The sequence below is a fragment of the Muntiacus reevesi genome, chromosome 7, assembly GCF_963930625.1.
Source record: "Muntiacus reevesi chromosome 7, mMunRee1.1, whole genome shotgun sequence".
In the NCBI taxonomy this organism is placed as follows: domain Eukaryota; kingdom Metazoa; phylum Chordata; class Mammalia; order Artiodactyla; family Cervidae; genus Muntiacus; species Muntiacus reevesi.
The window spans coordinates 48,948,087-48,975,216 of record NC_089255.1 but is presented as its reverse complement, the minus strand read 5'-3'; the positions used below and the strand labels follow the sequence as shown (position 1 = coordinate 48,975,216).

General features: G+C 35.0%; 1 protein-coding gene across 3 annotated transcripts; it reads right to left on the bottom strand.

Moving 5' to 3' along the window:
- Positions 1–1,701: 1,701 nt before the first annotated feature.
- On the bottom strand, positions 1,702–27,130 carry BNIP2 (BCL2 interacting protein 2). Of its 3 annotated transcripts, none has more exons than XM_065941645.1 (12): positions 26,921–27,130; positions 19,981–20,087; positions 19,030–19,097; positions 18,382–18,558; positions 16,447–16,623; positions 13,867–13,969; positions 13,148–13,279; positions 11,078–11,164; positions 10,864–10,962; positions 9,749–9,784; positions 7,158–7,205; positions 1,702–1,832 (listed from the first exon to the last, which is right to left on the bottom strand). In XM_065941645.1, exons 2-12 carry the CDS (start codon positions 20,028–20,030, stop codon positions 1,757–1,759), a joined length of 1,053 nt encoding a protein of 350 aa, XP_065797717.1. In that variant the 5' UTR covers positions 20,031–20,087; positions 26,921–27,130; the 3' UTR covers positions 1,702–1,756. The 3 variants fall into 3 exon arrangements, with proteins under 3 accessions (XP_065797717.1, XP_065797718.1, XP_065797719.1); XM_065941646.1 differs by lacking the exon at positions 26,921–27,130 and adding an exon at positions 23,593–23,747; XM_065941647.1 differs by lacking the exon at positions 9,749–9,784.

Sequence of the window (27,130 nt, the reverse complement as noted above, 5' to 3'; positions counted from 1 at the left end):
AGATTCATCTTACATTTTGTATTTCTTTGCATTGTGATGGTTTTGCATGTTAATAAAAATGAAGAAGCACTGCAGGTATTTTAGTATTTGTTGTATAGAAAATATAACCTTTTAAGTTAAAAAATAAAAAAGTAAAAAAAAACTGATAACGACCTGCTGTAAAGTACAGGGAACTCTATTCATATTCAGTAATGACCACGAGAAAAGAAATCTTACAAAAAAAGTAGACATATGTATAACCTACTTACTGTACACCTGAACCTAACACAACTATATCAACTATATTCCAATAAAAAAAAAAAAAAAAACACAAAAAGATATATATACTCTTCCACTGCAGCATTATTTACAACAGTCAAGACACAGAAACAACCAAAATGTTCATTCATGGATAAATCAATAAGAAAAGGCTTGCTATATATAATGGGATGATGATTCAGACACTTAAAAAGTGAAATCTTGCCATCTGAGCCAATGTGAAATGGGCTTTGAGGGCATTGCTGCTGCTGCTGCTAAGTCGCATCAGTCGTGTCCGATTCTGTGCGACCCCACAGAGGGCAGCCCACCAGGCTCCCCCGGCCCTGGGATTCTCCAGGCAAGAATACTGGAGTGGGCTGCCATTTTACACCAAGTCAAATAAATTACACCGAGTCAAATTAATTAGAATTTGAGTAATTAATTAGTAATTCTAATTAATTAGAATTAGAGTAAGACAAATACACTTACATGTGGAAACCAAGAAACAAAAGAAAATTAAGCTCACAGAAGATTAGGGATAAGATAAAAGCATGGATGAAACTAGAAACTTCTAATTATAAAATATAAATCATAAAATTATAAATTAATAAAATTTAATTATAAAATACATCGCAGGGATATAAGGTACAGCATGATGACTAGAGTTAATAATATTGTATTGCATATTTGGAAGTTACTAAGACAGATCTTAATCCTTCATAAAAAAACTTTTTTTTGCAACCATGGTGACGGATGCTAACTAGACTTACTGGATTGATCCTTTTGCAATATGTACAAACATCGAATCATGTTGCACACCTGAAACTCATGTAGTTATATGCCTATTATACCTCAAAAAATAGTTTTACCAATAATTATTTAAATATTTGTTAAAATTACTTGCATTAATAATCTTAGATTCCCAAAAATTGCTTGTGAGATGTTCTAGATGTAGTTTGAGCCACATAAATTTTAGTACTACTCCATTTTACAGTTTAGAAAAGTAGAAGGCGCCACGTTCGGAAGTAACCCGACAGTGCTAGTCTTTCTTGAGCAGACCATCCAGTTTAAATTCACTCTAGGACGAATTCACAAGGGGTTTGAAAGGATTCAAGTGACCGAAGACACAAGAGAAAGACATTTAAAGAAAGCGACCCCTCGATATTGGGGGGGGGGGGGGGTGTTAAGACATTCACCTGGCTAAATATACGGTGCTAGGTTGAGGACCTTTCTCCCAAACCCCCGTGTCCCCTGGATTGTTTACTTGGCACCCGGTGGACAACAAGCCTCCTGGCCGCCTCCCTTTCCTTCCCATCCCGGGAGCGCCGCGGGATCATCCAGGCATCGAAATCGGTAACGGGCCAGGCCGAAAAGACCCTCCCAGAAGACCGAGTCGACGTAACGCCTGCTCTGGAGAGTTGCAGGGAGTGCGGGCTGGTTCACCCAGTACCTGGGGAATAGGCGCTTCCCGCCTCGGAGCGGACAGGCGTGGCGCAGCCGGCAGTTCAGTCAAAGGTACCTACTTCCCCGACCACCTCTCCCGCCGCAGCCGAGATCGCAGAGGTTGGGCGACGACCCGGAAGCGCTCGCAGAACCTGGAAGTGACAACACAAGGGTGGGCCGAGAAGCCCCGCCCCTTCCCGCGCCCGCCATCCACTCACGCCTGAGAAGGCGGGGGTGCGGAGAGAGGAGCTGGAGCGGCAGTTTTCAAGCTTACACCGCTCAACCCACTTACATCCCGAGTAACTCACCAGGTTCACTACATAATGAGCAAGAGAATTATAACTTTACAGGCTGTTCTTCACTATTAGAAAATCTAAGGCAGTCACATTTAATGCCCGCAGTGTGTTTAGCGTAATACTGTTGAAGACCCTGTAAACTGAAGACAAACTCTTAAATAAGTTTATAGCAAGAATTTCTTAATTCAAAACAATGCGGCAATTAACTAAACCTAGGAAGCGCTTGGTTTGTGAACCATACAGTATTTTGATTTGGGAGAATCTGTATTTAAAACCTGTGCCTAATACAAGACACATACTTAAATATATATTCGCATTGTGTAATCTCAAGTGGTATCCTAACTGTGGAACAAAGGAAGCGGGAACGTGCACAGCTGTTTGCCGTTAAGCAGCTGAACAGTGATGAGAGGAGTAAATGCAAAACAAGGGCTACCATCTGGAACCTCTGAGCAGGTCCACAGAGTAAACAGGTTATTATTTATGCTATGTTTTCAGCCACTTAGTGAACTGATTTCACTGGTGGATTCCTCATGACTGAACTAATTCCAAACTATCAAATACAAAGTGTGATTATAGTTAAGATAATGTTTAAAACTAAAGCAGGATGAATTCTTCACCCCTCTGAATAGGAAGCAGCACCCAAACTACAGAAACAAGAGTGAAGGTCTAAAACTATTTGAAAAGCTTGCAAGATAAACTTTGTAAAAAATTATGTAGTGAACTGGGAGACAGAAAAATGTGATAAAATGAGTCAAAAACAAACTTTACAATTAATTTATTTAAATTCATTAACGTTGCAAAAATAAGATGTGCAACAAATCAGGACACAAGTTACTGTATTCCTAACAAGTCAAAGAAAATATTACATCTTTAGTATCAATAAATCAAGACCAATCCTAGTATTTCTTACAGGGACCAACCACATCAACATCTTGCACACACAGATTTTAGAAGTGAATCTCTCTCACTGTAAAAGGATTAGGCTACACATTATGTGAATAGTGGTAAAATGATCACAGTAGGTTAATTGTGTCTAAATGACAGCATGTGAACGTGTAGTCAGAAAAATGTTCGAATTCTTGAGATACAAATATCAAAGTGCATTAGTGTCACAATTCTGAATTGTGTTCCATGAGCCCCAAGGTCTGTGCAAGTCAGTGCCCTGAACATCACAAATATTTACTAGCTAGTTAATGTAAATAAAACTGTTTAAGGGGCATAACTTTAGAAAATTCAAATACAAAAAGTGCAATGGAGTAGCTAATTAACACTACTTTCCAAGTTCCTCCTTAGCTAAAATGAATGTGAAAATATATCAAAATTTCAAAATGTAAATGTTTTAACCTCTTGCAGAATGTCTTATAAAGCAGAACTAGCTATCTGAAAGACATAATAATTCTTTAGTAACATGAAAGCACTAAACCTTTGATTTTCTTCTGTTGTATGATGTGTTAAGTGCTTTATGTAGACTTTCCATAGCATTTTTAAAGTAGTTCTCAAAACATAAGAAATTAGGTAGATCGACCATATACAGCTTCAGCAAAGTAACAGTTCTCTTCAAATTTTAGTGTCACTCCTTGCTGGTCAAAACATTAGTTTCAATTACCATTTACAACTTCAAAGGAAAGTTACATTATTAGGACTCATCACCGTTCTGATTCTACTTTATTCAGAATCTTGGGGTAGGAAGAGAAGGGTGAAAGGCTCCCCACGTAATTCTTCTTTACTATCGCAACACTAATAATCTCCCACTTCTCTTACCCAGCTGACCTTCTCATGCAAGCATGCAAGTCTAAGTCCTTAACTTTCTGCCAGCAACTCAAATTCCACAATCCCTATTCCCAACACAGTACTTGGTCTAACTTTTAAGTGCATTAGTTCTTCTAGATATCCCACCCTTCTGAGATCTGTGATCCATTTCTCAAATATCTATACGGGATAAGAAAAAACATAAGGCATGAAAAAACAGAATGGGGTAGCCATTATCTATCTATTTTCAGTCTATCTCCTCCTCCTCCTGATTCAGCAATGTTAGCAATTCTCCACATAAAACGGGGCAAAGGATGAAACTACGGTCACCTTATATACAACCTTTCCAATCTCATTAGGAAACTGGACTGTTCTACCTGATAATCCTAATGCTAATTTATCTGTCAACTGAAGAAATCTAAAAAGCCACTTCTGTATTAATTCAAATACTTTCAAATTCCCTGAGCACTCACATAACAATAGCCAGAGTAACAGAGTCATTTACAAGAAGGATCTATCAAAAAAGTGGATTCCTTACCTTTTTAAGTTCTATAATTGCAGCTGAAAGACAGTCCAGCTACCTATATAAACCTATCAATCAACAAATTTCAATATTCAGTATAGTTACTAAGTAATGATGTCCATTTTGGAACAACACATTAAATGTTTACCAGCCATGAAATGTCAAAAGTAACCTCTCCCATAACCCTACATTTTAATCTGAGCATTGTAATTGCCAACATTCCCTATTTAAACTTGCTTCTGTATGAAAAGACAAAGAAACAGAAGGAAATATGCTTTCTCATTGGAGGTATTACCAGCCTTCACACCCTTCACTCCATAGACTCCTTATTCATGTATTCTGTATGCAGCCTGCAATATTCTGTAAATTCCTGCTTGATACAAAAAATGGTACCAACAGCTGCCATATATAGTACTTCCCTTAACAAGGACACATTCAGTGGAATCTTCGATAACAACTAACTTTATCCCTAGGCCCTACTTAGAATCATATTTCTTTACATATTCCCCCACCCCCAGTTAAAAAGTTAAAAAGACTAGTAAGCTTAAATTGTGGGATCCATATATTGACTACCCTTGGTACTAATAAGGAGTATGTCCAAGAAGAAACACAAATTAGTTTATGAGAAACTTTTGACAAAGAAAAAGACACTCTGAACTCAAATACAACAAAAAATAGTGACAGAAGCATCAAATTAAACAAGTTAAATCCATGATCCCAGCAGAAAGATAAAACAACACAATTATATCTATTTACCTTAATCAGTAATGGAAAATTAAAATTGAATGATACAGGGAAAATGTCACATAACTACTAATGTCACAAAGTCACATTACTATTTATAAATAACAAATTTAATAAATACTTTTCCTCTAGCCTACTTGTTATGATCTTCAGTCTCATAGTTATGAAACATTATGGGGCATGTCCCTGGACCAGATTCCATTAAGGTATAGATTAGAATAGGCATTCTTTTAAATCTAATGATTGATAGCACACCCCTTTGCTTGTATCACATTCCCTCTGAATTTTAATGTTCTAATAGAATATAGACTACCTCTACTTCAAAAAAAAAAGTAGGAATATGCACCACTTTTGCAACAAGTTGTATCTATAGTCAGGAACAATGCTGGTGAAAGCAAAAGTCAATAAACAATAACATGTCGAAACTGAAGAATTGGGTACTAAGTGGGGAGGAAAGTCACATATTAAAAAGCTCAGCCCAGTTTGAGACTACTTTTCAGATGAAAAAATAATCACTTAAAGCACTCTACAAATATACACTCTAATCAAAAATAAATTCAGTATGATCCTTTATTCATAATTCTCATATAATAAATTCAGAAGGAATGCCTAAATTGTTAGTTTGCATTGGCAACACAAAGTATTTCGAAGATCTGAGCAAGCAATATGGTTTTGGTTTTAGTCACTGTAATGACAATAGTTCAGGATCTGCCTAGAGTTGCTGGATCCAAGTCAAGTCAGAAGGCTGCTGATCTTGAAGGTTTAGCTCTCAATTTCATTACTTTTCAAAAGTAATTTTCATTACTTTTCATTGAGCTTTCATCTCAATTTCATTATTCTTTTCACATAAATTACCTTATGTGAAGGGCTGGAGCCTGGTATGACCCTTAAATTAGGAAAGTACTGAGTTCACCAAATATATGAGTCCCACAAGTATATTAGACCAATTTGTTGCTTTTGGATGATTTTGTGGGTAATTAAGTTCTACCTGGGAGCATAAGTACAATTTCAGTGTAGAGTCAAGGTACTTACCAAATTAAACAAGGAGTTTATATGCTTACACCAAATGCGTCATCCACAACACCATAGTATGACAATGCTCTAAGACTTACAAAATAACTTTGTTTACAGTACTGTCAACACAATTTAACAGAAAATGTGAAAATACACCACATCTAACTAGGTCAAACACCTGATAGGAAAGTATTTTGGTAAAGTGCCCACATTGAAAGCAGTTAAAAAAAGCAGCCCTGTTTTCTAGAAGTGACAGTGAGTAACTCATCACATTCTCTAAATGTTACACTGCATTCACACAAATTCATAAGAGTGATATCCTGGACACACAGCTTATTTCACATTAGTGAACAAACCTAACATTTTTATGAAGTTTTGACTTTTGGCCAGAAGATAAAATGTCCAAAATATACACATATATACACAAACCCCAGTTCTTAACCTCTTTAAAGTCTCTAATTCTAGAAATGGCTTTTTGATTTGTCTTTAAAAAAAAGTGTGCAATATACTTCTATTTGTGTCTGAATTAAGAAACAATAAATGTTAGGTGAGAAAAATGTTCAGAATAGTACTAATCTACTTAGATTATGTACACGACCTTTGAGTATTCATGAGAACCAGTTTAACTGTCCCTCACCTTATAAGCATATATTCTAAGTGACCCAGGAAATATATTTAACCATTTACAAAAACAAAACTTCTAACATGCACTTTAAAAAATCATGGTCTTATTTACCTGCATATTTGTCCACAAGAAAGGTATACATTAAAAAATATTGCTCAAAAACATAAAAATATATATTATCTCTTTCCTTTTTCCATTTAGGCATATAAATATTTTACTGAAGAAAATGCATCATTTAACAAACAAATGCAAAAACTGCTTTATATAAAGTGTGGTTCTCTACTATTTAGTAATATAAAATATAAAATGATTACAATATAATTAGCTAGTAAAGAACTAAATTCAAGAGATCTGCAAACCAATACAGCAGTGAACAGTCCCTTATACAAAAGTCCATTAAGAAAAAGTCGTCAATTTTGTATCAGGTTACATAAAAATCAGGACCAATAAATGCATTATAAATGCAAAAAAGCGCTGCTTCATCAGCACATTCTTCAGTTGTGTTTGGACTAGATGCCAAACTTACTGTTCATTTTTCGGTTCATCTTGTTTTCCATTAAGCTCTTGATCAACTCTGTTTAATGAAAAAAATTACAGATAATAAGTTAGCAGCAAATGATCAATTTTCTTTTTAAAAATAATGACTAATTTTACCATAGATTATTATTCTGTTAAAAACAAAGCTTTGCAAAGAAGCAGACATAGTAAAAAGGTTACCAAACATTCTCCCAACCAGGAAAAGATAACTTTTAAAGGCAAGAGGACACGGGCAAGAATGTGACTACTGCTGCTGTTTTTTTTTCTAAAGAGTATAAGATAACTTCATATACAAATGCACATAAATTTTATTAGAAGTTCAAATTACAACAGGCATATTAAGATGTTGAACTGTAACATGGCTGGGGCAGGGAGCTAAGTGATCTGAGTGGCAGGAAAAATAACTTGTCAAAAACTATTTTGTTAACTGATATATTTAAATGCCACAACTGTCACCAGCTGATCAATTTGTATTTTTAAGTTCAGTGATGAAAGTACATATTTATGGATGCCGTAATTATTCTCCAGAATTTTACTGGTACTCTATGAATTTGAATGCTTTTCATTTATCTTGATAATAAGAAGTCACAGAATTTAATAACCAGAAATATCTAGATGTAGATTAAAAATTAGGAGAATTATGTAATTAACCACAAGAAACTTACAGACAACCCTTCACAGATAATGTACAATAACTTATAACTATTATATTTGTATATTTTTATTTGTAGTACTTTGAATCACTGATGGAGTAGAGTTTAAAACATCTTGGTGTGATATATGAAGATACTTTTCACACTTGTTTCCATTACTATGATCAAAGCCTTGGCCTGTGGCAAAGCCAGATTACCAACATTTAAAAATATTAGTTATACTGGTATCAAAAGTTTGAAAGGTACATATTCTTGATAAGGCATGCAATATATATATCAATCTTTTCAACATATGAAATATCAGTATGAGCTAATTTCATAATTGCTTTATTTTAAAACTCTTTTCAAACATTTTAATAGTCAACATCTATCTGGCTACACTTACACTGAGTTGTTTGAAACCAACATTTAAAACTGCTACATTTAAGCACACTCAGCTTTGAATCTTCCTATCACCAATACTCATTATAGAGATTTTACCTTGAGTAAGTTCCCCACAGGTAGCTTCTGTTAATTTGATATTAAAAACATGCCCTTCTATTTTTAAACTTGAATGTTGCCATTTTCAAGCTGACAAGGATTATTTTTGAAGGCTAAAGAAAATTTGTACAAAAACTAAGAAGTGCCTGAAAGATATATGTAATGATTCTATTTAAGGTTAGATAAAACAAAAGTTTAAAAAAAAATTCAAGATAAAAATAATATTTGTAAGTTTCAAACAATACATTTAAATAAAAAGTACAATTCCACTTTTTTTCTGGTGCCCAAGTTATTTAACTAAGAATTTTGTAAAAAGATAACAACACAGCAGATTTCATCCATAAAGGCAATTCATTTTGAAATCTACAAAGCACCTGGCTTCAAAATATTCTATAATTACAGACTACATTTCAGTCAGTTGTCTGGCAAGTGCACACCAATGCCTTGAGAGGAGCGAGAAATGAGCAAGATCTAAAATCATTGTTCTTATCTCTATCTTAAAATGTTTAGCTGTAAAGTGTCATACAGAAATGTAAAGCTATGATTTGATCACGTAGTCAACTGAATTCTTGCTCATCAATAGAGCCAAAATGTGTTTGAAGTTAAATATGAAGTTAAGAATACTCCAGCTTTAATTCCTCACAGTGGTCCAAATAATAAATAAATATCTCGCCTTAACTCTTATGAAAGATTGTATTAATCTGTTTTGCTGATTTAATTGTCACAATTTAAAAAATCCATTAAAAGTCAGATCTAAATCCTGTACTTTTCTAAATTACTATATAAAATAGTACTAATTTATACCCTCGCCTTTCATCTTCTATGCTAACATATTAACAGATGACAGTTTGTTATGCTCAAAGCAGAAGTATTCAAAATTAAATTAAAGATGGAAAGCAGAGTGTTTAACTATCAAATGGTACATTGAACTTTTAGGTATTTTATCACATGGAGAATTTGACTAGTTAGCAGGCCATTGTTTAAGCATACAAGGAAATCAATGTTGGTTAGCCAAAGAATATCTGCATTGTAAATATAATTATCAACCCCAGGGGGGAAATCTGATATATTAAAAAAGCACATAAATATTTCAAAAGCACAAACTGGTATGGTGTTATAAGTAATTGGTTTATCAAAGAGCATTCTTAGGAATTTACCATCTGTTACTTATACCAAAAGGAGGAAGGAGATGTGGTCTTTATTTTCTAACTGGCATTATTAAGTGGCCTTTATTTTCTAACTGGTCTTTATTTTCTACGTAGAGAGAATCCAAGCCACACTCAGCAGCAGGAACTTTGGATTGACTCCATATTTGGATCCTGGAGTATATTTATATTTACAAATGCTGTTATCTTTGTCTACAAGCTAACCAACCAATAAGGAAGAGTTAGTCTGTGCAATGCAAATGGACTAGTCTAGATGCAACCCAGTCAAGGTGTGCATATACCTTTTCTTTTTCTTTTTTAACTTTTCTTCTTCATACCTTGGTAGGGAAGAGTTATTTTAGTAAATATATATGTTACGAAGATGAACAAAAACTAAAAAAAAAGCTCTAACAACAAACTCAAGTTTGTAGGCAAACTCAAAAATGTTTAATACACTATATAGAAAGTCAGAACTGACATAAGAAATGTGGCGTTGATATATTCAACAAACCAAAACCTCAGATTATTAGAACAAAGAAATATTTTTCTATATTATAGCACTGTGATACTCAAGTATTTATGTTAACAGCCTTCTGCTAAGTCCTTCTAGAAGTTAGATAAGTAAATTTGGTAAATAGAACAAATTATAGCCACTGAAAAGTATCAAGGTTAGGCTGATATAAATATATTTTATTTCCCTAGTAATATGATTATTTGATGCCATAATGAGCTTACTTAAATTTGAAGAGCAGCATGTTCGGGTGTGGAGAATGTACTGACCAATCAAGAATCATCTCTTAGACTGTCACTAGTCTTTAAAAATATAAATGAACCAAACCAGAAACAATTTCTCCTACTTCAACTGATAGCCCAAAGAAAATGGTGACTTAAAAGGAAGGTGTTCACAGATGTACAGAACAGACTTTTGGACTCTGTGGGAGAAGGCGAGGGTGGAATGTTTTGAGAGAACAGCATCGAAACATGTATATCATCTAGGGTGAAACAGATCACCATCCCAGGTTGGATGCATGAGACAAGTGCTCGGGGCTGGTGCACTGGGAAGACCCAGAGGGATCGGGTAGAGAGGGAGGTGGGAGGGGGGATCGGGATGGGGAATACGTGTAACTCCATGGCTGATTCATGTCAATGTATGACAAAAACCACTACAATATTGTAATTAGCCTCCAACTAATAAAAATAAATGAAAAAAAATAAATAAATAAAAATAAATAAATGAAAAAAAAAAGGAAGGTGTTCAAAAGTGTCTTCTTATCCCTTTTCTTTGTTATAAAAAAAAGAGCAATTACAAAATATTTATAATATATGAAGGGAGAAAGAATAGGTACCAAAATATCTACCTCTTGTATATCAAAATATAAAGATCCAAATACAATGAAATAAATAAAACACAACATACTGTTTTATGCATTCTGGTATTCCAACATATTCCATGGGGACAAGCTCTGCTAGTTCTGCCAAATTAAAGACGTATCTAATTTTTTGGCTGAATTTTGAGCTATGGAAAAAAATAAAGATAAATACCTTAATATTTCTGACCAATAGAATTGACAAAACTTCATACAAAGAGTTTGTAGGGTTTTTTTTTGAGTTAATGGCTCTCGGAAAATTACCTAATAAATGGTCTTGTAACAGCCAGAAGTGTTCTTATAAACCAAGAGGGATGTACAATGATTAGAGATTTTAGGTTTTTCCGTAACCTGGAGTTAAAAAGACAAAAAGAAAATTGAAAAAGCTCTACAAATTCTAATGCTAGAAGAAAAGCTAAGTCATCAATAAGTTTGTGCAAGTCTATACAAAAGCTGTCATTTAGATATATTACTAAAGACAACAAAAGATAACAAACAAAACAAACAAAAAGCACTCTTAAATTGAAATGGTCCTTCCCACTGCCATGAAATTAATTCTACTTCATTCATATTTATTTTTACAGTGTAGCCTATTATTAAATGTCTCCTAGTATACAACTTGTCTTCAGGACTCTGTCAGTCAGAGGTAGAGGTCAATGATGAATATAAAAGTAAGCTCTTTTCATTTCTCAGGAATGGAGGGGAAACTGTTACTGATTTCTTCAACAACATGAAAGGCACTGGGCAGGCAGAAAGATGAGAGGGGAAATCACCTAGGGAACAGGCAACATGAATCAGATCTAATGTATTCTTATGGAGTCTAAATAGAGAAGGAAATGGCAACCCACCCCAGTATTCTTGCCTGGAGAATCTCATGGACAGAGGAGCCTGGTGGGCTACAGTCTATGGGGTCGTAGGAATCTGACATGACTTAGCGACTAAACCACCACCACCAACACCAAGTCTAAAATTCTGATTAAAAGTTAAATGCACACCAAGGAAACCAGAACTGAAAGAGACATGTGTACCCCAATGTTCATTGCAGCACTGTTCATTCCAGGACATGGAAGCAACCTAGATGCCCATCAGCAGACAAATGGATAAGAAAGCTATGGTACATATACACCATGGAATATTACTCAGCCATTAAAAAGAATTCATTTGAATCAGTTCTAATGAGATGGATGAAACTGGAGCCCATCATACAGAGTGAAGTAAGCCAGAAAGATAAACACCAATACAGTATACTAACGCATATATATGGAATTTAGAAAGATGGTAACGATAACCCTATATGCAAGACAGAAAAAGAGACACAGATGTATAGAACAGACTTTTGGATTCTATGGGAGAAGGCGAGGGTGGGATGATCTGAGAGAACAGCATTGAAACACATATATTGTCAAGTGTGAAACAGATCTCCAGTCCAGGTTGGATGCACTGGGATGACCCAGAGGGATGGGATGGGGAGGGAGGTGGGAGGGGGGTTCAGGGTGGGGAACACATGTAAATCCATGACTGATTCATGTCAATGTATGGCAAAAAACACTACAATATTGTAAAGTACTTAGCCTCCAACTAATAAAAATAAATGAAAAAAAAAAAGTTAAATGCATTATCCTAGACAACTTAAAATGATGAAATAAAAACTGCTGTTTTATTGTTATAGTTCACACTTACCATAATCACTAAACATTAAAAAATTACATGAACCAGCCAATGTCATGTTCATGTATGAAGAGAAACCTATTCACAGACCTCAGTTGATTAAACTACTTTGAATTAGCTGTGGTCAAATCAAACCAAAGAGAGGATGAAAATACCTTCTATTAGCATGGACAACTCTCAGAGGAATACAATTCTAGAGCTCACTCCAAAGAAAGATTACAGATAAATAAGCATCATAAATAACAAAATATAGTAAGCACTATGTGCTCAGTCGTGGCCGATTCTTTGTGACCCCATGGACTGTACCCCACCAGTCTCCTCGGTCCATTGGAATTTTCCAGATGAGAAACTGGAGTGGGTTGCCATTTCCTTCTTCAACTAAGCACTATAAATGAAGCAAAAGCCAGAATGCAATAAAACAGGAAATGTACTGAATTCCTCATCCTTTCCCAAAATATAAATTATAGGAAAATGTCTGATGTGGTACAAAAGAGAAATAAAGAGCAACTTTGTAAGTCTTAAAATAGAAATTTGCTATGAAATTAGTAAATGCAATTTATGAAGTAGATACATGGTGCCTATAAGTGGTAAAAGAAAATAAATTTTAAACTAATAAGGACATTATAAAATTTATTCAGACTAGCTTTTAACTTATATTTACAATACCTTCTATCAATTTGTTGATAGCATTTCCTGAGCCATCCCAGACTGGGCATTTTTCTTCGAGTTGTTGCACCATTTAAATATACTATCATATAGTTTTCCGCTACTAACAGCTCCAAAGTGCCAATAACATACCTATAAAAATAAAGTCTTAAACACTACTATGCAGAACCAAACCAGGTTTATCCAAATAACACAATTCCCTTCCCTCCCCTTCACTGAAAGCAAAAATTCAAAACTCTATTAGTTAATATTATTACTATTTAAAGAAAAAAAATTCTTTCTTTTAGAAATACACATTGAAACGCTTATAGATGATAAATACTTGAGGGATTTGCTTCAAAATTATATCATGAGGGAAGTATTTATGGGAATAATGTATAAACTGATAATTGTGGAAGTGGGTGATAGTTAGAGAAAGATTTAATATATACTTCTCCCTACCTTTGTATATGTTTGAAATTTCCCACAATAAAGCACTTAATGTATTCTCAAATGTAAAATACAGAAGTTGGAACAAATAATCTGTAGTGTAATATCCCTTCCAGTTTTAAAACAATTCTTCTGTTGAGTTGGAATAGTTTCATAATGCCAAATTTAACAGACTTAAGGAACCAGAACCAGGATATTTACAATTTTTACCTAGCTAAATAAAGTTCACTTTTTTAAACTAGAGATCTGATTTACTCAATTCTTTCCAAATATTGTGATGATCTACTTACTTAAAGAGATTGTCCATCAGATATCTATAGTTAGGCTGACCACTTTCAGGCATAAAACAGACAGCAAACACAACAATGGCATTTAATCCATCTCCATAATACCCTGAAAAAGAAACCATCATTATTATACTCTGAAGACTTTTCAGGGGATATAATTTATAGTTGATAAATTATAGTGGTTTATGTTCCACACATTTCTGAATCAAAAAGTATATTTTTTGCTGTCATTGGTCTGACCCTGTATAGTCTTACAAAGATCTTCAAATCTTCTCTTCTCAAAAACAATAAAATTTGACAAGGAAATGGTGGCCATATAAATCAGAAATCCACTTAAATTAGCATACTCAGAAAGCTAGCCCTATTTTATCAAGTAGACAGAATGATATAATCCAAGAATGTACATCTGCAATAAAACATTCTTATGCAACTTTTACAGTGGCTGCTTCTTAAAAAATAGTTTTACATTCAATGATATCTAGCATTTTGTAGCTTTTAGGGTATTACAAAGTAAGAAAAGATTATATCTCTGACATAAGACTAAGTGAAGAAAAACAGCACTAAGATATGTTTTAATTATAATCTCTAAAATGTAAATGTTTTAATTATAACAGATATTAAGCTGTAACCAACAATGAGTATTTCTGCTTTAACTTTCATTCCTATTGTTTGCAAACATGCACTGAAAAGGTTGAACACTTCATTAGAATCTTCACTACCTTTCTTAACCCCTTAGTCACAAAACACATTGCAGAATAACTCAGCAGCACAAAATGGCCCAAATTACCATTTTGTCTTAAATAAAGTGCTATGTCTCAAAAATATTAGGTTTCAACCATGAGGCAGGTCTCACAACTTGCTTCCAATGAATGATCTGAATTAATACACTATCTGTGTACTTCCTGATCCATATTATCCTATTTTCTTCACTGAGTAAGACTAAATTAGGCAGAATAATGCAACTGCAAACATTCAAGTGATTTGTTTTCAAATGAATGAAGACCACAGAAATAAGACTGTGAAAAAACCAATCTGCTTGACCTATGTGGCACCTTGTCCTGCATTAGGAGGAATTCAGGTTATATGACACAATCTACAGAGTAACACTCTGGTGCTATTTATTTACAGTGAGTATGTTAACTTCTACATACAGGACAGTCAGAATGATAGAAATTATAGCTGTACTTCATAGCTTTTCCTATTTGACTTGTAAATTTCTTAAGGAACCAAGCCTTATATTTGTATATTCCAGAAATACACAGAGCAGGTGTTCCATGAAAATGTGGAATGAATTCTCTACATTGTAGTAAAGCTAAGTGATTTGTTCACAGTTTTAAGGTATATTAAGAATCATATTTTAGAGGGCTAGGTTGTATTTATAAGCACAAAAGACTTGTACAACAATGTTCACGGCAGTTTTAATCAGAATAGCTCAGACTGGAAAAAATCTCACATGGTCCATCAAAATAGAGATGGATAAACAAATCAGCAGTAACAAGGAATGAACTGCAGATACATGCAACAACAAGGATAAATGTCAAAATCATTATGCTGAGTGAAAGTAGACGAGTGTAAACTGTGATTCCAGTTACATGAAATTTTGTAACAGGCAAAACTAACCATGGGGTAGGCATTAGAATAATGGTTACTACAGAGAGGGTATTCATTGAGAGGGAGTACCAGAGAATTTTCTGGGGCAATGAAAATGTTCTGTCTGTCTAGGGGGTGTAGATTATATGAGTATATATGGTTATACAGGCATTTGTCAAAACTCAGTGAATCATACACTTAAGATTAGAGCATTCCTAGGGAAACAAGAAAAATAAATACTCTATATCACTTGTATCTAAAGTATCTAAACTCTTAGGAACAGAGATTAGAACGGCAATTACCAGAGACAGGATAAAAGGGGAAATAAGAGTCAAAGTACAAACTTCCAGTCAGAAGATGAGCAATTTCTGGGGACTAATGTACCTCATGGTGACAATGGTTAACGCAGTTAACAACATCTATTATGTGCTTAAAAGCTGCTAAAAGGGTAGTCTAGACCTTAAATGTTCCCACCACAAATAAGAACTGGTAATTATATGATGTGATGCAAGTGTCAGCAAATGCTATGGTGGCAATCATTCCCAATACAGAATGCCATCAAATCAACATATTTTATACCTTAAACTTATACACAATGTTATATGTCAGTTTTATCTCAATGGATATGGAAAATAAAAAAAGGAATTTGCAAATACTGCAAAAAGAAATCAAAGGATTAGAGTATTTTACTCCATATAAATTATAAATGGATAAAAACAGGAGAGTGTTAAGTCCTAGTTTAAGGGTGTTTAGGGATAAGGGTGGAGGGAGATAGTTTTCATTGTATACTCTTATACTTTTGGAACTTACTGTATGTGTACATTAACAATTTTTAAATGTTTTATTTTTACTTCAAACCTGCTGCATTTCTAAAAGGACACGATGTTTATTATACTTTCAAAATTATGTTAATATCTCAAAGGAAAGATTCTCTAAGCATTCAGACGTCTCATAGTGTACTAAAAAATCTGAAAAATCTTTGGTAACTCTTACCTCCATGGCTGATAACTTTCTTATAGGGTTCAATTGCTTTCATATCAACCCGGTGGTCCTGTTCTCCAATTCTGAACATACGCCAGCGTCGTCCATCGTCTTTCTCCTCTGCTGCTGTATATTCAGTAATTGAGCCTTTCCTAATAATTTCAGTAGTCTTGGGTTTTGGAAGATCATCTGTCAAAATAAAAGATTTTTGAATCACAGATTGTTACTTACACAATAAAAATCAAATTACATGTTAACCACTTTACTATCTAATTAGACTGTTCAGAGAATATTTTTTATTATACCTTCCGTGGAATTTTTTTTAACTTTTTATTTTATATTGAGATATAATTGAGTAACAATGTTGTAAAAGTTTCATATGTATAGCAAAGTGATTCAGTTATACATATACATATATCTATTTTTTTTCAAATTCTCTTCCCATTTAGGTTGTTACATAATATTGAGTAGAGTTCCCTGTTTGTGGAATTTTAAATATTTCTTCCATAATAGAGGAAAAGGCTTACTCTTGATATAAGGCCATTTTATTTTTGGAAATCATAGTTCTTTAACTTTTTTTGTATTGCTTAATTCACAGAGGACTTAATCGCAGTACAACGTACATCTACAATTTGCAGATTCTGTTGACAACACTGTCCTTGACAGATAGTTACCACTATATTAACTAAAGCAACTCTCTGGGGGCCAATGTTTATTGTTGTTGTTGAACACACAAATTATTCCCCAAACATTATAATAGCAGATAGAAAGTGGTTAACAAGTCAACAGTTACTTCCATTTGATCAGTTTCATAAAGCAGAAAATTATTTGATAATATTCCAAAGTTACATGCAAAAGTCCATTTTAAATTGACATTAGCCAAAGCACAAGCACCAGTGATTAGGTGTAATTTACATTTTAAGGTTGCATTTTAGCTGATTGTTCATGATGTAATGATTTTCAAAATTTTAGTATCACAGTCCTTACCAAAAGATGGGGGAAGGGGGAACCTACTGTATGTTAGTTGCTTGTTTCCAAGACAAAGCTGTTAACGGAAAATATCCTTCCAGGAAATGACTACAGCAGCATTAAGAAAGAAGAGACAAAACACATAGGCAGAAAACTATTTCAGTATCTTTATTAAATATTGTTTATTACTGGATTGCTTATTGAACCAGTAAAATGGGGGAAAAAAAAGAACAAAAGATAAAGTACATTAAGAATCTTACTCTTTATTGCAGATAACATACCTAGTGCTAAACACTGCTTGGAAGCAAAAGTCACTTAAAAGATGAAATATGCATATATAAATTATTCCCAACAACAAAGATATGAGACAGCAATTATCTAACTAAAGGAAGCGTGCAAAGCAAAACACATGCCAATTCCTTTCAATTCCAAATAGCTAATGATGACAAATATAAGAGTGGAGTCAAGGAGACTACATTAGTTCAAGTTGGTCATTTACAAAGTGCAGCACTATCAGATTAACCCACTAAGAAAAAAAAAACCTCAAAAAAAACACCTCAAAACCTTCCCTACAGAACTCTCTCTCTGCAAATTCTTAACTATTTTTAAGAATTGCCTAAAATGTTTTTCAGAGCTTTCCCTCTTAGCTGATCGACTGAATAAAAGAACACACTGTAATTATCAAGCAATATTTGGAAAGAAAATGGAAAAACAACTTTACAGTATTGGGCAATTAAAAAATAAAACCACATGTAATCTACTATAAACAGTTTGGAAAGCCATAATATTCAATGTTAGACAATTTTTATATCTTTACAACCTATACATGAACTTTAGAATTGATAACATCTTATTTCAATAAAATCCCTTAATCACTGATTTTAGTTGGTTTCATGATGAAGTGAAAATGCCACTGTGCATATACATAAGCACAAACATTCATTAATAAAGGTCAGGTAAAATCAATGAAACACCTACCTTCCCACTCAAATTCATTACTGTCCTCCGACGGCGTATCTAAGTCATCTAAGTCAATCTCCCCACTTTCATCCAAATCGTCTGACAACACAGAGCCATCACTAGGATCCAGAGTTAGGCTAATGTCGGGAGCCATTAGTTTCTTTCTCACTTTATTGCCAGTAACTTCTAGGGAGCCTGGAATGGGTTAAAAAAGAAAAATCAAAGATATATTTAGAAAAAATGCTTAGATGCATAAATCGAATAAGAGAACTTTAATCACTTTATTCTTGAGAAAATAACATTCATTAAACAATTCCAAAGCCCTTACTTACAAACTTTGGACTTTGATCGCTACTGCTTCTCTATCACAGCAAGCTGACACATCCCAGCAAGGATATGCCTTTTTAAATAACAGAAGCAGAACTTACAGTCAGTATTTACTACTAAAAATCATCTTGCCTCTCCTTCATGATCAAAATTTCTAAAACCCAAGGGTATGTTTTTGCAAAGTATTCCAAAGCATTCCAAAAATGCTTTCCTAAACAGTCAACTTACCCTTTGGCACCCTATGATGGAACAAAAACTGAGTATATTTTATATCTTGACGAAGTGTGTTAAAAAGAAAAAAAAAAAAAAAAAGTCTATTTCTAAGTGTCAAGTTCTTACCAGGCTGACTCTCTGGTCCAGTTACAGCTAATACATCTGCTTCAATACTATCATCTTCTGGTAAAGGTCTAAAACACACAGACATAATTTTTAAGCCAGAAATTAAAAAATAAATCTTTTGACATTCAAAGATCTATTAAAATAGCTTAAAGAAACACTTATGTGAAAAACTAAATAAAGCAATGTTTCAAGCTTGAGTAATTTACAAACTAGTTAAAGAAAATTTTCAAACTGTCTCAATTGATTTACATATCTATATAAGTAACACATAAAAGTAGGTATATATTCCCTATGTAAACAGCTCTTAAATACAACTACAAAACAAATTTTAAAAAAATCATTACTTTACAAAACGAATATACTTCAAATGCATGAATTTAATGGGATGTACAATACAATGTATGATGAAGCTAAACTGTCACAATGGAAATATGAAAATGATGATTATATGTTTCTGAGCTCAGCATTTCTATATTATGATCATCATGCTGTGCTATGCAATGACTCAGTACTCTCACCAGCTGTTCCCATTCCAACTGCTAAGTAATCTTCTTATGCACTGAGATGGTCTTCTAACCAAAATGGCACGGAAGTATCCCTTAAATATATGGTCTGCCCTTGCTCTTTTTATCTTACCCTAACCGGTGCCGACAGAATTGTAAACACAAATACAAATGTGTCAAGGTAGCTCACCAAATACTATAGAAAGTTTTCCTTGTCTAACTTAATAAGTTTTGTCTTAAAATAAAAGCATACAGTAATTCCTACAGGCTTCTAAAGACCATCTTCCTCTAGAAACCCTAAAGACTCTATTACTAGTATTAAATGAACATTTTGCAACACTGGGTTTCTTGAAGAAGCACAATCAATATTCATGTATTAAGTGACACCTCAGTAAAGAAGTAGTGAAGTTCCGTTTTGAATTTGTTTTCATTTAAAAACATTGCTCACATTGGAAAATCTTCATCTTGCCATTCTTCCTTAAGTTCTACACCTTCCATCCTCAGTCTGGACTCAATGTCAACTGCAAACTCCTGACAATCGAGAGGGCCAAAATCCTGTTAAAAAAAAAAAAGAGAGAAAAAATTTCATAGGCTTATTTTCCACATTATCTGTCGAAAAGATGCAATAATCTTATATTTGAGTTCACACTTCCACCCTGGTCAAGAAATAAATTTAGTGGGTTGCAACTACTGCTTTCCATTCCCCTCCCCCGGCCCCAAGAATCAGAAAAGAGTCAGGGTATATATATTCTAGTAATCACCGTTTGTAATAAGGGTGTTGTGCAGTGAAGTATTTATTATACAGGTATACATGCATGTGTGTGTCCAGGACATGATTTACAATTTATTAGGTACTGTGAATTATGGAAAAGCAATTTTGGGGCTGAGGGGCACAAATAATAGAAGTAAATAAATATACTCTCTATTCTAGACCCATAATCAAATTTTCTGTTCTTTGTAGAGAGGTTAATTCTGGAAATTGAACACTAGTAACTAGCATTTAATACTCTTAATCCAGCAAAGCCCAAGTGGTGTGCTGTCTCTTATATCTACTTCACCATAGTTCCAATGCCACAATTTCTGAGCCACTTAAAGAGGGCTATTCAGTACCTGTTCAGTAAATGAATGATGCCATATTTTTATGTTTCATATCTATACCAAGATTTTCTCATGTAGTTTAGCATGAGTTTTCAGACAATGATCTTAGTGAATATTTCTATTCATGCAACTACATGTTTTAACTTAGTTTCAGTTTTTCTAAGGAAGGATATGAGTGTTATCCTCAGCTTAAAAATGATGGATCTAGAGTTTGGCAAGGTTGATGGAATATGAAAGAGAGGTTTAAATATATTTAAGAAATCATTAAGATCAACTGGTTATCAGTATAACAAAAATTGTGGTAACTTGAGGGGGCAGGAGGTATAAACGGAATATCTGGTTCTCTTACATTACAGTAAGTCAATAGATGACTAAACTTAACTTTAAAAAATGAAGTAACTCCTGAGAAATCTGTATGCAGGTCAAGAAGCAACAGTTAGAACTGGACATGGAACAACAGACTGGTTCCAAATTGAGAAAGGAGTAAGTTAAGATTGTATACTGTCACCTTGCTTATTTAACGTATATGCAGAGTACATCGTGTGAAATGCCTGGCTGGATGCAGTACAAGCCAGAATCAAGACTGCAGGGAGAAATATCAATAATCTCAGATATGCAGATGACACCACCCTTATGGCAGAAAGCGAAAAAGAACCAAGAGCTTTTTGATGAAAGTGAAAGAGGAGAGTGAAAAAGATGGCTTAAAACTCAACATTCAAAAATCTAAGATCATGGCATCCAGTCCCATCACTTCATGGCAAATAGATGGAGAAACAATGGAAACAGTGACAGACTTTATTTTCTTGGGCTCCAAAATCACTGCAAATGGTGACTGCAGCCATGAAATTAAAAGACTCTTGCTCCCTACAAGAAAAGCTATGACCAACTTGGATAGCATATTAAAAAGCAGAGACATTACTTTGCCAACAAAGGTCCATCTAGTCAAAGCTGTAGTTTTTCCAGTAGTCATGTATGGATGTGAAAGATGGACCATAAAGAAAGCTGAGTGCTGAAGAATTGATGCTTTTGAACTGTGGTGTTGGAGAAGACTTGAGAAGTCCCTTGGACTGCAAGGAGATCAAACCAGTCAATTGTAAAGGAAATCAGTCCTGCTTATTCAGTGGAAGGACTGATGCTGAAGCTGAAACTTCAATACTTTGGCCACCGGATGAAATAACTGACTCATCGAAAAAGACCCTGATGCTGGGAAAGACTGAAGGCAGGAGGAGAAGGGGATAACAAAGGATAAGATGGTTGGATGGCATCACTGACTTGATGGACATGAATTTAAGCAAGCTCCGGGAGTTAGTGAAGGACAGGGAAGGCTGGTGTGCTGTAGTCCATGGGGTCGCAAAGAGTCGGACACAAGTGAGTGACTGAACTGAACTGAACACATACATCTCAAGAGATAGAAAGTATTACTAGTTATCACTAGAAGTTTTAAAACAGAGGTAAAAGTGATTGACACCAGTGGAAGAAGAAAGAAGGTGGGATGGGGAGAATGAGGCTTTTCACAGTAAATCCTTCTAGATTATTTAACTTTTAAAACCATGTATGTGTAACCATTGGTCATGTTTAATGGCTGCCTATCTGCTGTGTCATTATAACATTCAAAACACACACAAAGCTGTACCAAAAAACCATTATGTTCCAGAACAACAATAACAAAATTACACAGAAGTTTTCTAAAGTGTTAGATTTCACACAAGAAACTAAATTCTTATCTCTGCCAAGACTGGGAGGCTTTTTTCCCAGTTTGAATTCTTACTTTGGCTTAAGAGTTTAAAAAATCTTCAAAAGGTTTACATTTTTGAGGAGCCACTTGCAAACAGAAAAAAAGCAAATGCTGTCTTTTCTTCACCAACATATTTGCTGGGAAAAGTCAGTTAATTTATATGTAGGAGTAAGGCATTTTTAATTCTCTGGGAAAAACCTAAGCAATTTTGAGAGATGAATGGAAAACACACAGAATAATCTTGACTTATTTAAGCCTTTGATATTCACTATAAAGTGGACTAATGTTTTATCCTAGATTTAATAACCAGAGAAGTTTCATTATTTAGTCTCGCATTTGTACCGGGCGTTGGAAAAATAACAGGACGTTCTCAGTATTTCTTCACATACTTCACATACTCAAAAATATTTAATATTTCAAAAATATAAGCAGTGACTGGAAGTTGCTACCACTATGTTCGCAACATCTAGCACAGCGTCTGGCACATAACAAGCTTGTAAATATTAGTTAAATTTAAAAATAAATATTTAACTGTATGGTGTAACACTGAATAGTAAGCATTTGTTTTGTTCAACCTCAAGCTTATTTTTCTAATTAAACTACATAAATAGGCTTCCTGTTAAGTTTTACACCTCAATAAAGAGCAGAGAAAATATTTGGGGCAACTAACATAACTGTCCATTTCTGTTGGTAAAAATATTCCATGTTTGTAAGAGAAAATACATACCTAGTGCAATTCTAAAAGATGAACCATGTCTTTTCGCTATTTTACCACTTCAGTAAGTCTATCACATGAAAATACTACTTTAAACACAGAGAACCAGAGTCTGTCAGCTCACTAAGCTGATTCATTCAATTTTTACTTTAGTATCATTGAGTCACATGATGTTAATATACCCCAGGAATTGGACATGGATATTTGGTTTGGGAATAATTATTTAAGCTTGTTAAACAGGACCTAGAGGGAGAGAAAAATAGGTTCACTCTAAACCATTTCATCACAAATTTTAGAGGGAAAAATATTGATACACTAGGTAAAGTTTAAACTAGGTAAAGTTAAAAAGTCCTTGAAAGAGGACTGTTCTTAGAATCACATTATCAGCAGTTGTAAGAACAGGAAGCAAGAAAGGAGCAACATAAGCACAATAACTCTGAAGGAAATCAGGATATCGCTGACTCACAATATAAATAAATCAGAATGGGGAAGTAATAGTGTAAGATGCTAACTGTCAAAACAACCAAATGTAGCAGGAATAACTTGATTTCTCAACAAACTTGCGGTAGCGGTGGTACATCATGACTTATGCCAGTTATCAGTGGTGGTGATACAGATAAATTCAAAATGGTAGCTGACTTCAGTGATCTGTGGTGGTAAATTCAACCAAGATGAAAATGGGGATTTCCTCATGCAGCCTAACAATATAAGTAAAAATTAACTATTACGATCATATTTAGAAACACCCAAATTATAACTTAAAATTTTACATGACAACTTCACTATTATGTAGTTTAATACAGATGGTGGAATAAGCGCTAGTACTCAACATGTACACTCAAATCAATTTTGTTCGGCAAAAGGAAATGCTTAGGCAAGCCTTTCACATCCCCATTTAAACGAAAGGACTTTGTTTCAAATATTCATGTTCACATTTTCCTATGAAGCTGGCAACACTGGTAGCATATAGGAAAATACTTTTGGCCAGCCTATATGTTCAGGAAGATCACCAATACACCTCTGTAAAGATCCTACATGCCTGCTTCTCACTGTTTCCTTGAGAGCAGAGTAGAGTCATGTAGGTTTTAAAGAATGAAATGACACAAAGACACTAACACCTTAGAATGGCTATTATAAAAAAGACCAGAAATAGCAAGCAGTAGTGAGGGTGTGGAGAAAAGGAAATCCTTAGTGGGAATGTAAACTGGCGCAGCCATTATGGAAAACAGGAAGGAAGTTCCTCAAAAAATTATAAACCAGAATTCCGGTACAATCCAGCAATTTCACTTTTGAGTATTTATCGGAAGGCAATTAAAACACTAATTAGAAAACATGTGTGTACCCCTATGTTCACAGCAGCATTATTTACAATAGCCAAGGTATGCAAGTAACCTAAGTATTCACTGATGAATGAATGGATAAACACACACACACACACAGGAATATTATTCAATCATTTAAAAAAAATTTGCCATCTGCCACAACATGGGTGGACCTTGAGGGCATTATGTAACATAAGAAAGTCAGAAAGACAAAGACAAACACATTATGATCTCACTTACGTGTGTGGAATCTTAAAACAAAAATCAAAGCTTACAGACACAGAGAACATATTGGCAGTTGCCAGAGGTGGAGGGTGGAAAGTGGGTGAAATGGATGAAAGGGGTCAAAAGGTATAAACTTTTAGCTATAAAATAAGTTAGTTCTGGAAAGGTACAGCATGGTGACTATAGTTAGTATCACTGTATTAGATATATGAAAGTTGCTAAGACAGTAAATCTTTAAAGTTCTCATGATAAGAAAAAAATTTTTATAACTAAATATGGTGATGAATGTTAACTAGACTTATCATCTGTATTTGGCAATGCATACAGATATCGAAATCATGATGTTGTATACCTAAAACTAAAAAAAAGTTATCTGTCAATTACATACCTCAATTAAATGTGATACCCTATCAGAAATGTTAATACAAAATTCAAGAAAAATTACAATAGTGCTGTTTCTCACAATTGTGAAGACAAAGCACAGGACAATTATGCCAACCATAAAAGGTACATTTATTATATTATCAGTATGCAGAACATACCAGAGAGCTCTGAGACCTTTAAAAATATTAAAGTCTAATAAATGAGATCTAATACTTTCTAGAGTCACAAATATTAGATGTAATATAAAAGTATAACTTTGGAATATTATTATCATCACATTATACTAGCACTCTGCTTTGCAGAGTGTAAGCCTAAGATGACATCTTTGGATCCAGTCAGTCAAGGTTAAATTATCTGATCTGGCTATAGATATATTTCCTTTCTTAGGCGTCTTTTTCCATTGCTGCTCCTTCTGTGAGCATTACACCAGACGAATGAACAGAACCACTTTCCAAAGAGTGCTTTTCCCGTTTACTGTTTGTATATCTATCTCATACATTCCAACATATAAAACATATAAACATATAACATATAAAACATATAAAAACACAAAAACATATAGAAACAAAACATACAGAAACATATATAAACATATAAAAACAAACATATAAAACATATAAAACATTGGGGTTATTATCCCCATTTTAGCTTATATTTGAGGCAAATAACCACCCTGGTTTCCAGGTTATACCTAGGCTGTTTCTAATACAGCATACTGTCTCCAGTTCACTGGCAACTTTCTACAGAATAAGGCTGTCAAGCTAGATTTGGCTAAACTTAGCTTCCAAGATTCTGTAATGCCTAAGGACTACAGTAACACTAACTTACAATGATTGAATTCAAGTCCTATGTTTGCAGAAGACCTGTCATACTTCCTGTCTAAAACCAACAATATTAGGCTGCAACAGAGATTATGAAAATTAAAAATAGTGTGTGGAGAAAATGTAAAATGATAAGAACTAAGGAGAAGATATGCAAGATCATCAAGAAAATGGTCTACAGGATAACTAGATACAGTAACTTCAGTTAAAATTCTGAGAAAACATCCATTTACAAATTGTAGAAATTCCTATACAATTTTAGATAAAGAATATGTTTAATTTTAACAATTCAGTAGTTAAGCATTAGGAGAAGTAGCCTAATTCTTTTTTTTAAAAAGATGAAGAAGGGGGGAAAAAAGCAACATCAAAAATCAATCACACATTTCATTAAATTATCTGGAAGGCGCTAAGACTACCTGGATGACTAAAGCCGGGCTCTCAAAGAGCTTGCCAGAGCACAGCAGACCAAGGGGAAGTTTCAAATCGACGTAATAGACGCAAATAAGTTTCTGATTTAATATGCGTTGGTCTAGCAGATCATCCGTGGCATCAGGCGCACCAGGGAGACCCACGCCACTTGTGCCAGCTATTTAAGTAAAAGATAGCGTCCATGCAGGAGCTCAGCTTTTCACGTATCAAGGTCCACGACAAATGCCGCTTCCTTGTCTATTCCCCAAGGGTGTGGAGCACGTTAGACAGCAAGTTTCTTTGTTCTGTACCAGGACCGACGCTGGTGAGAAATAAGGGGCTACCAGGGCGCAGTGACTGCACCCAGACCGGGAAGTGTGCAGGCGGCAGAGAGGGCAGGTTCTCGGCCGGGCACAACCACCACAAATGGAAAAGCGCTGGGCGAAGGGGGGCTAGCAAGGGTGGCAAAAAGCAAAGAGAAGCCTGGCCAAGGGCGGGGGCCGCAGCGGGGCGGGGATCCGGGAAGCGCCTCCGGGCAGTTTCTAGGGCGCCTCCTATAACGGATAAAGCTCGGGGCTTCCTTTCTCGGACCGTCCCGGGTGGCGCCCTTCGGATGTCTGCCCCCGAGGCCTGCCCTCAGCTCAGACCCGCCGGCCCCAGCCTTCCCGAGGGGCACTCACCCCGGAGGAAGCCTTGGCCTCCTCGTCTCCTTCGCCCCGCCAGGCCGGCGATGTGGGGCTGACGGCCAGGTCGCAGAAGGTAGCGCCGAGCGCAGCCCGCTCCTCTCGGACGGCAGCGAGACCCCGGCCCAGCCCCTGAGCCACTGCGGCAACTGCGGCGGCCGACCCGGATACAGAGAGCCGCTCCGAAGGAAGTGACAACACCCGGAG